Here is an 11656-nt window from a genome sequence, read left to right as displayed (position 1 = left end):
TATCTTTTATATATACAAAATTCAAAAATTTATATTTATGATAATCTTAATATTTATTTTTATAACACATATTACCTAAAATTTGATATATCACTTAACTTATTAGTAATTTAAATCTATCTGGTGTTGCCAATAAGTTATAACTCAAATGACATAGTCTCCACATACTTAATTAAGAGGATGCGGGTTCGAGTCTCCTATTTTTGGTAAAAAAAAAAAAACTATTTGGCTTTCGCAAGAGAGAAATTAATAATCTCTCATAAACACTTTCATAAATCATAATAATATAACACAAAATTAAAATAGAAATAGATTTTTTTAATTTTTTATTCTCAATTATTATTATGATAAAGTATAATTTTTCATCATATATTTTTCAAACAAAATTAAAAATAAATGAAAAAAAAAGATTAAATGGTATAAAATCAATCCTGACAATATCCGCTGAAATAAAAAATTGATAGTATCAATTCTTAATCTGGTGAATGAAGCCACAATTTTCTTAATATATGCTTATTATTATTATTATTATTATTAATATTATTTTAATATTATGTTGAAAGGTGCATACTATATACTACTCTCTATCTTCTTTTCTAGCTACTAATAAATATTCCATCTTCTTTTTTTCACCATATATTATGGCACATCCACCACCTCCTACCCCATTATTCCTCACTTGTTAGTTCCTTCAATACAAATCACAATCACAACAACGAACGTGACCACCTTCCTTATCTTTCTTCTTCTTCTTCTTCAATACAGCTACAACTACAACTCCTTCATCATCATCATCATCATCATTATCACTTTTTCTTATTACCCTTTTTCAGCACTTTTGAAGGGTCATATTCTTGTTAGTTTTGCTCTCTTTTTGAGGCCAAAAATGTCAGAACGGGGTGCATTCTCCGTTGATTCTGCCATGGATGCTTCTAACAGTAAAGGAGGAGAAGAGAATAAGAAGAAGAAGGAGCATAAGATTCCTTTTATGAAGCTGTTCTCTTTTGCTGACACTTATGATTTTGTGTTAATGGCCATTGGATCTGTTGGGGCGTGTATTCATGGTGCCTCTGTTCCTGTTTTCTTCATCTTCTTTGGCAAGTTGATCAATGTCATAGGTTTGGCTTATCTGTTTCCTAAGGAAGCTTCTCACAAAGTTGCTAAGGTACCTTTTTCTTAGTTTCTCTTCTCTTGTCTTCTTCTTCTTCCTCCTTCTTTTTCTCCATGCATTCACCTATCCGCCCATAAAAAAAAAAAAAATCATATTTTTTCATTTCTTTCTTGTCCTAAGCTATAGCTAGCTAGTGAGATCATTAGATGTGAATATACCAACATGTCCTCATGTAGTTCAAAATATTTCAAGGGTATTTTGGGGTTTTACGGACCTGAAATTTCGATCAAGAAATTCTTAATTTTCTATCCTGTAGTGTTTTTTTGAGGTACGGAGATTGAGACTCAGTATCATATTTGTTGGTTAAGAGATTGGTATTAAAATTTTTGTCTCTATCCCTAAAATTTTAATATTTCAGTACCTAAAAAAAAGTAGAAACACAGGAGACTAAAATTTTTAGAGATGAAGACTGAAATTTTAATAACATTTTAATTTTACCCTTTGTACAAATTAAATTAGAATTTCATTCTTGTTTCAATTTCTGTCTCTCACTTTGTACCAAACAAAATACTAAAATTTATTTCAATCTCTATTTCTTAGTCTCTGTTTTTCAATCTCAATTTTTTTTTATTTCTGTCTCTCCACCAAACAGTAGCTTTAAGTTTTAATATTATATAACTTTTTTGGAATTTTGCAGTACTCGTTGGATTTTGTGTATCTAAGTATAGCAATACTATTTTCATCTTGGACAGGTATGAAATTATTCATTTTTGCCGTCAATTTATTAACGTTTTAATATATGATCACTATATAATTATTATTGGTAAAATAATAATAATAATAATAATAATAATAATAATAATAATAATAATAATAATAATAATAATAATACAGAGGTGGCTTGTTGGATGCATACCGGAGAACGGCAAGCAGCAAAGATGAGATTGGCATATTTAAAATCAATGTTGAATCAAGACATAAGTCTCTTTGATACTGAGTCTTCCACAGGCGAGGTTATTTCTGCCATTACAAGTGACATTATCATAGTTCAAGATGCACTATCTGAAAAGGTATGCATGCTCCATTTCAAGCAATTGCAAGATTAATAAATGGTCTTTTTGCTCCGAAATTATTCCTACTACTAGTACTACTTTTATGCAATTTATTTATTTTTTTTAATTTTTTGGGGGAGGTGAAAATGAAATTCACTATATAATATGGAAAAGACAAATTAGTCCTTTTAAGCCTTTAACTCACTAATAAGTAATAATCTTCACTCTAACTCTCTAAGTCGGTTTCACCTTCACCCTCTTCAATTCCAAATCTTGTACAATTTTAGTAGCTAGTAACAATTATTGTTTTAATTATGAATGGTTTTCATTAATTGAATTCCAAAGGCAGAAAACAATAAAAATTGAAGCGGTTAGAAAGATTATTACTAATAATTACTAGTCTACAGTAGTAGGTATAGTTGACAAATGAAGGTTGTGTTGTTGTTTGTTAAGAGAGTTGAAGCGAAAGTGGTCTGTGTCTGACACCATCTTTAAATCTAGTGAGTGAGTAGAACAGCTGTGGATTTAATGGGGCATTGAATGGTTATTTGGTGGCATTAATAGGGTCGGGTGGGGATTGGGGAAAGATAGCGGGGGATAGATAGAGAGTTGCCTTGTTTTTAAGGTTTTTACGTTTTGACCAGAGATCCATGTGCCTAACTATAACTCCATTGGTTCATGCATCTTAGCAGTTACTTTCTTCATGTCACAAATCTTTTTATGATCTTTAGCTTTTACCAATTCACAGGCCCAATTTTATTTTATAAAAAAAGAAGAAACTATTTATAGTTTTTAACTAAATCTAAAAATTAGAAAATAAAAGAGTTATACTTAATCTCAATAAATGATAACCACTTTAAGCTCCCCCCCCCTCTCTCTTTTATTTATTTATTATTTATTTTTGTTTTTCCCTCTCTATTTTCTTTGTGTCCAAATATTATTATTGTAAAAGTTCATCTAATCCAAATAATTTATAATAAGTAAAAGTATTCAAATTTCTTCTTTTAATAAATATATAACAGTTGTATAAAAAACTAAAATTTTGTATATATTTTATAAAACTTTTATCTATAACTTTCATTTAGCTCTTCTTAAACCCAAAATCCAATTTAGCTATCACTGGTCATGACATGTTGGCATGGCCCCACCAAGGACAACGTTCTGAGAGAGTCAAAAGAAACATTTTAAGCAATATAAAAAAATCAACTACTAAAATTAGTCGCTAATGTATTTGTGTATAAATACATGTGTGATTTAATTTATTTTTAATATATATTTGTATTCCAACATATATTTTATATTAATGACTGACTTTAGTGGCTGATTTTAGTGTACATGTGGCATTACTAAAAAAATATGATATGCATGCTAAAAAATTTACTATGAATATATAAAAATTGAAAGTAAATTTTGTAGAATAGTATGGTTGAAGTAGTATAGGAAGGCAATTGTGAAGAATGCATGGAATTTGAGTGAAAAATAGAATGATAATGGAAGATTAACGTGATTTACTGCAGGTAGGGAACTTCATGCACTACATAAGCAGATTCATAGCTGGGTTCACCATTGGGTTTGTGAGAGTGTGGCAGATTAGTCTTGTGACACTTTCAATAGTGCCGTTGATTGCACTTGCCGGAGGACTATATGCATATGTCACAATTGGGCTTATTGCAAAGGTTCGTAAAGCGTATGTGAGAGCTGGTGAAATTGCAGAAGAGGTAATAGGGAATGTTAGAACGGTTCAAGCATTTGCAGGAGAAGAAAGGGCAGTGAAATCATACAAAACGGCTCTAATGAACACTTACAAAAACGGTAGAAAAGCAGGATTAGCAAAGGGACTTGGACTGGGGTCAATGCACTGTGTCCTTTTTCTTTCATGGGCTTTGCTTGTTTGGTTCACAAGCGTTGTTGTTCACAAGAGTATTGCCAATGGTGGTGAGTCTTTCACCACCATGCTCAATGTTGTCATCGCTGGCCTGTAAGCCCTGCCTCTTCTTCCCCCTTTGATATGAAAATAGTTGGTTTATACGAGGTTGAGTTTTGTTTGTTTATCAGGTCACTTGGGCAGGCAGCACCTGATATCTCCGCATTTATCCGGGCAAAGGCAGCAGCATATCCAATCTTTGAGATGATAGAGAGGGACACAATCAGCAAAAGAAGCTCAGGTCGAAAGCTAAGCAAATTGGAGGGCCGTATCCAATTCAGGGATGTTTGTTTCAGCTATCCGTCTCGGCCGGACGTAACTGTCTTCAACCACCTCTGTCTTGACATTCCTGCAGGGAAGATTGTAGCCCTTGTGGGAGGAAGTGGTTCTGGAAAGAGCACTGTTATATCGTTGGTCGAACGCTTCTATGAACCACTTTCAGGTCAGATACTATTGGACAGGAATGATATCAGGGAACTTGATCTCAAATGGCTTAGGCAGCAAATTGGACTCGTTAATCAGGAACCTGCACTCTTTGCTACAAGCATCAAGGAGAACATTCTCTATGGAAAAGATGATGCCACTCTTGAAGAATTAAAACGTGCTGTCAAGCTTTCAGATGCTCAGTCTTTCATTAACAATCTTCCTGAAAGATTAGAAACTCAGGTGTATATACATATATGTATATATATGCATGATGTAATTCATCTTGATGCTAATTAAGCATGTTTTATAGGTTGGTGAGAGAGGGATACAGCTATCAGGTGGACAGAAGCAAAGAATTGCGATATCTCGAGCCATAGTGAAGAATCCATCAATCCTGTTGCTGGATGAAGCAACCAGTGCTCTGGATGCTGAGTCAGAGAAGAGTGTGCAGGAGGCTCTTGATCGGGTTATGGTGGGCCGGACAACTGTGATAGTAGCACACAGACTTTCTACTATTAGGAATGCAGATATGATAGCTGTTGTTCAAGGAGGGAAGATTGTGGAAACTGGAAACCATGAGGAGCTAATGTCCAATCCTACTAGTGTGTATGCCTCTCTTGTTCAACTCCAAGAGGCAAGTTCTCTGCAGCGCCTCCCCTCGGTCGGGCCTAGCCTGGGCCGCCAATCAAGGTACTTGTAGTAACTTGCAGCTCAAGTTAACAGAAGCATCTCTGTTTCCATTGGAATTTATACCTTATATTGCTTATGATTGTAGCATAAAGTACTCAAGGGAATTGTCCCGGACAACAACAAGCTTTGGAGGTAGTTTTCGATCCGATAAGGATTCTATTGGGCGGATCTGTGATGAAGAAAATGCAAGCAAGCCAAAGCATGTTTCAGCAAGAAGGCTATATTCTATGATTGGTCCTGACTGGGTTTATGGGGTTTTTGGGACATTGTGTGCATTTGTTGCTGGAGCACAGATGCCACTCTTTGCACTTGGAATCTCGCATGCTCTTGTATCATACTATATGGATTGGGATACCACCAAACATGAAGTCAAGAAAATTGCTTTCCTCTTCTGTGGAGGAGCAGTCATAACTATCACTGTCCATGCCATTGAGCATCTTTGTTTTGGAATCATGGGAGAGCGCCTCACCCTTCGTGTCCGTGAAAGGATGTTTTCGGGTAAGTTTCATCAGCTAACTATCTATCCAATTCTCTGCCTTTTAAACAGCATGTATGCATCAGAGAAATTTATATGCACCTTAAGTAAAATTTCTTCTTCTGTTGAATTCTTTTACAAAGTTGTATGCTGCAGATTCAGGATTGAACACTGTCTTGTTGGCTTGTGTAATTTATAAAGCTGAAGAACAACTTTTTCCAATTTATGTGGCTGCAGCTATTTTGAAGAATGAAATTGGCTGGTTTGATGATACAAGCAACACAAGTTCTATGCTTTCATCACGTTTAGAGACCGATGCAACTTTGTTGAGGACCATAGTTGTTGATCGTTCCACAATTCTGTTACAGAATGTTGCCCTGGTTGTTGCTTCATTCATTATTGCCTTCATGTTGAATTGGAGAATAACTCTTGTTGTCTTGGCCACATATCCTTTGATCATTTGTGGTCACATCAGTGAGGTTCCTTCTTGCTCCATTTTTTCCAACATTAATTTATCTCACATTGTGTCTGTTTTCTAGCTCTTGTTATTTATTATCTTTCAATGATTATTTCAGAAACTTTTTATGAAAGGCTATGGTGGCAACTTGAGCAAAGCATATCTAAAAGCCAACATGTTGGCCGGGGAAGCTGTTAGCAATATTCGCACGGTCGCTGCGTTTTGTTCTGAAGAAAAGGTCCTTGATCTCTATGCTAATGAGCTTGTTGATCCTTCGAAACGTTCGTTTCAAAGAGGCCAAATCGCTGGCATATTTTATGGGATTTCCCAGTTCTTTATTTTCTCATCTTATGGCCTTGCCTTGTGGTACAAGCTTCAGCTTCATACTTTCCTCCTTAACATGTCAATAGGCTAATTTTCTATCTTGGTATTGAGATTTGTTATCTTTTCCAGGTATGGATCCGTCTTAATGGAGAAGGAGCTTGCAAGCTTTAAATCAGTGATGAAGTCATTTATGGTTTTAATAGTAACAGCGCTGGCTATGGGCGAGACTTTGGCGCTCGCCCCAGACCTTTTGAAAGGGAATCAAATGGTTGCGTCCGTTTTCGAAGTGATGGATAGGAAGACAGGCATAATAGGTGATGTTGGAGAAGAGTTGAAGACAGTGGAAGGAACAATTGAGCTCAAGGGAATCCATTTCAGCTACCCTTCAAGGCCAGATGTGATTATTTTCAAGGATTTCAATCTACTTGTTCCTTCAGGCAAGAGTATTGCCTTGGTTGGACAAAGTGGTTCTGGAAAAAGCTCTGTTATCTCCCTCATACTAAGATTTTATGATCCAACTTCTGGGAAAGTGCTGATTGATGGTGAGTTTTCTAAACTATATAGGATCATACATGTTACTTGAGGAACAAGTAACCTTGGTATCTCTAGATTGTGACAAAATTGATTCTGAAATGCAGGAAAAGATATAAGGAGACTCAATTTGAAATCTCTTAGGAAACACATTGGGCTTGTGCAGCAAGAACCGGCGCTTTTCGCGACATCAATTTACGAAAACATCCTTTATGGGAAAGAAGGAGCCTCTGATTCAGAAGTAATAGAGGCAGCGAAGCTTGCCAATGCTCATAACTTCATAAGTGGCCTTCCGGAGGGATACTCAACCAAGGTTGGGGAGCGAGGAGTTCAACTATCAGGCGGTCAGCGACAAAGAGTGGCCATTGCCAGAGCTGTCCTAAAGAACCCTGAAATCCTGCTCTTGGATGAAGCCACCAGCGCGCTCGATGTTGAATCCGAGCGCGTGGTTCAACAAGCTTTGGACCGGTTGATGCAGAACAGAACAACGGTTATTGTGGCACATAGGCTCTCCACAATAAGGAATGCTGATCAAATCTCAGTTTTGCAAGATGGCAAAATAATTGAGCATGGGACTCATTCCACTCTTATAGAAAATAAAAATGGATCTTACTTCAAATTAGTCAACCTTCAACAACAACAGCATCAACTATAGCCACATTTATATAACCACAATTAATGATCATGAATTTTTTATACAGTAATTTTATATTATTTGTTTTCCCCCCTGGGATTTACAGAGAATTATTATGTGAATTGGGGTGGTGGTGTTTCGCCCGGAATAATAGTTTCCTATATATATATATATAATGGTAAGTTCTGGCATTGAATCATGACTCTCATTTTTATAGTTCATCATCTGATAATAGCATAAAACAAATGGGTGCTGAATAGTCTGTATATAAAAGGAATCAAAGCAAGTACAGAAATCATTATTTCTCTCTCTGCAGAAACTCTGCTGCTATGATGAGACTTTAATTTCCATCACATGATCCATGTTAATGAATTAAATACACGGTATGTATTTCAAAATAGTAATGCCATTTCAATATTCTTAATTGGTGAAAACTCAGGTGCAGTCGACTTCAGGTGAAGTTGATAGTCAAAAACTGTTAAATGAAAATTTAGTCAAATTAGTTAAATCATCTAACAGCTTTTAGTTATCAACTTCACGTGAAATGAAATCGACTGTACTTGAGTTTCCACCTTCTTATTTCTTAATTTCTTCCCTACACCTTTCGCAAATTCCGGTTTATTGTGCTTATAGTATACGCAACACGATAAATAAGTTGTATCTGTACATTTCGTACTTCAAAAATTATAGACACAGTAGCATGGTTGCTCTTACTTAAACTAGAAGGCACAGTTACCCATGCCAACTAGATGAGAGCAACCTCTAACTGAAAATGAATGGTCCATACAGTTGGGTTGTCCTTAATGGGAAAAACACTTTCTTCATGGCCTGCTCGCTGTTCACATGCACACCCCAAATAACAATACCTTATGATTAGGTATGAATATGATATACCAAGCTGATTCAGTTATTGCTGACTCAGCAGGGTGGTTAGGCTGTTATTACAATTTACAGCACCGGGTATTCAGTTAGGAACTCTCTCATCTTGTGCACTCCTCATCAATATTTCATAATGTAACTACTTATTCATATAGAAAACTAAGAAGTTACAACTCTTTTTGTCAACATCGCATGAAAACTAACGAGTTACATTATTGTGCTATGAGCTTGCATATAAACAAATTTGACAAGTCAAACGTTATTATAATATAACTAGAGTGAGACCCGCACAATGTGCGAAGAAGTAGATTATTTATACTATATAGTATATTTTAATAAATGTTATATTAAAAATAGTTTAGAGAACATATTATAAATAGATTTTGAATTTATTTATTTTTAAAAAAGACATAGGTTATTTATATTAGAGTTATACAAAACTGTATTTTTATTTTTTTTTATTTTTCGATTTGCATTAATGGATACACTTTGTCTTTTTTGTAGTTTTTTGTTTGTAAATAATTTAAAAAATAAATGAATGAGAATGAAAAATATATAAAAATGTTATATTAAATTTAAGGAATTTTTGACAATTAGTATGAGAGATTAAGAAATGAAGAGTAGTAAGAGTCTTAATATGTATAAGTTGTAGAATTTGAATATTCTAAAATTTTTTATAATTATTATTATGACATTTTTAATATATATTTATTGCATTTAATTAGTACTTGATGTTTCAATATAATTGAATAATAATAGATAAGAGTTTTTTGTTTTAATTTTTTTAAAATATTTTACTAAATAATGATTGGTTGTTTTTCATCTTTTGCCAAGTCATTAGAATTACTGATGTGACATCATTAGTAAAAAAAATGACTTAAATTCATTGTGAAAAAAGTTGGTATCAACTTTTATATATTATAAATTGATGCTTTAAATTTGATATGTTATTACCTAAATCTAAACTTCCACTCACCCACCTCTACCCAATAACTATACTTTAAAAGACTAACTATTTCTGTTTTAAGCATATAATCCAAAATTTGTTCAATATTGACAATTTTGTTGCATTAATATATGGACAGTAGTTAGACTCCATTGGTTGGTGTACCTGTTGACAAATATCTAAAAGCTAAGGTGAAGACGATATCAGAGGATATATGAATTATAAAATAAATTTGATTTATACATAATTAAATTGATGAAATTATAAATATAATGTTTACAACAGTCTATCTATATATCTATATATATTAGTTAAAACATGGTTAATTACCTGAATATTCTTATTAGGTAATTATATCAATATACCAAAATTGAACTCGAAATAAAAAAAGGAAAAATCTAGGGGGCTAGCAATTTTTGTGTTTTCTGCCCAACACTTAACCATTAAAACAAAAGTGAGTGATTTTCTATCATTGGATGTAATCTCACACCATTAAAAATACTATTGATGACCAATTAATGGTTACAAAACACCAAAATTGCTGACCCCTAACATTTCTCAAAAAAAAAAAAAAAACATTGCAGTGCTGTACAAAATAATAACATTAGATGAGACATGGAACATAAACAGAGAGGAAGTGTTTTAATTTGTTCATATACTATTAATCAATCATTTTAAGTCTTAAACCTTTAGTTGATTTGGCTGCAGATACATTGTACCTCTAATTCTATTTTCTTCGGTTATATGTCTTGAACTCAAATATTTGACAGCTCATGCGTTGATGTCTTGATGACATATAATAGAACTATAGAAGACTTTGTAGCCTTGGTCAACACCCTAAATCACTAATTAATTATTAATAATTAATCACCTAAATTAAAACTTAGACTGAACATACAGGCCTACGGATCCAATTACACGGTGGCTCTATTATTAATAATTCTGTACTCCATTCTGTTGCATAGCTTCTCTAATCTCTAGTCTATATGCCAAGACCTGCATGTATTGTAACAAACTCAATTCAATAATATTCATTCACTAATAAATCCATATCATCACCTTTGATCAAATTCTCTCTATTTTATCCTTTTATATCCTTGTTCAGTATTCTATTTTATTCTATTTTCAAAATCAAACGTAAATTTTGGCAATCTTATTATGGATTTAAACCATTACAAAATGATTCCTAAGCATTTGGCCAACCACGGCTAGATTAAAAACTGCTAAGTGGTTTAGCGTTTAATTTTCAGTCACTATTGAATCAATCAGATAAAGATACTTAAAATATCTTTTTTAAAGATATTTTTTAGTAATTAAAATTTAATATATATAATCAATTAAATCGTATCAATTTTGTCAAAATTAGATCAAATAAATTGATTTTTTTAAAAAAATTGATAAACCAAACATTGAACCGATCTAAATTAATATTTTTTTTATAAAAAATTACTATAATAACCTCATTATAGAAAATGACTAAAATACTCCTATTATATATATAATTTTGAGAACCATAAATTCTAACATATGACGACAAGAAGAGAAGAGAAGAGAAGGGTTAAGATTTGGAGTTTTTAAAATAATAATAATAATAAGAGTATTTTAGTCATTTTTTTAATAGGAATATTATAGTCATTTTTATAAAAAAATATTAATTTAGACTGGTTTAAAATGTATTTTACTGATTTTTTTGTCAAATCAATTTGTCTGATCTAATTTTAACAAAAATAATACGGTTTAATAATTATATGTATTAAATTTTAATTATTAAAAAATATCTTTAAAAAAATATTTTAAGCATCTTTATCTGAGTGACTTCCTTAAAATAACTGCCATAAAATAAGTAAAACGATTTGAAATAATATAATGTGACAAGTGTACATATTAAATATATAATTATTTATGATCTTTTATTTAACAATTTGATTTTTCAAAATAAATAATTTTAAGACAACATTAAAAAAGAGCATGTAAAGATTAAAAAAACTTTTGAAAGAGTATTGCTAAAAAATATTATTTGCACTCTAAATTAGTTATTATAATCAGTTATTATGTATTTATGGATAAATATATATGTAATTTAATTTATTTTTAATATATATTTTATATTTTAATATGTGTTCTATTCTGATTTTAATGTCCATACAATATAACTGGAAAATTATACACCGGTACCAAGGGAATATGTGTATATATTAAAGTTATTA

At 32.4% G+C, this 11656-nt stretch overlaps 1 protein-coding gene across 1 annotated transcript; it reads left to right on the top strand.

Moving 5' to 3' along the window:
- Nucleotides 1-635: 635 nt before the first annotated feature.
- LOC107642336 (ABC transporter B family member 2) lies at nucleotides 636-7823 on the top strand. The gene is made up of 11 exons (XM_088488469.1): nucleotides 636-1165; nucleotides 1809-1863; nucleotides 2006-2181; nucleotides 3681-4141; nucleotides 4219-4753; nucleotides 4824-5203; nucleotides 5289-5701; nucleotides 5916-6157; nucleotides 6254-6501; nucleotides 6589-7001; nucleotides 7098-7823. The coding sequence occupies exons 1-11, from the start codon at nucleotides 887-889 to the stop codon at nucleotides 7643-7645; spliced, it is 3750 nt and encodes a 1249-aa protein (XP_088344595.1). The 5' UTR covers nucleotides 636-886; the 3' UTR covers nucleotides 7646-7823.
- The last annotated feature ends 3833 nt before the right edge of the window (nucleotides 7824-11656 follow it).

Source organism: Arachis ipaensis, chromosome B5 (genome assembly GCF_059453495.1).
Source record: "Arachis ipaensis isolate K30076 ecotype BB chromosome B5, ASM5945349v1, whole genome shotgun sequence".
NCBI classification, from domain to species: domain Eukaryota; kingdom Viridiplantae; phylum Streptophyta; class Magnoliopsida; order Fabales; family Fabaceae; genus Arachis; species Arachis ipaensis.
This window is presented reverse-complemented; position numbering and strand designations above follow the sequence as displayed.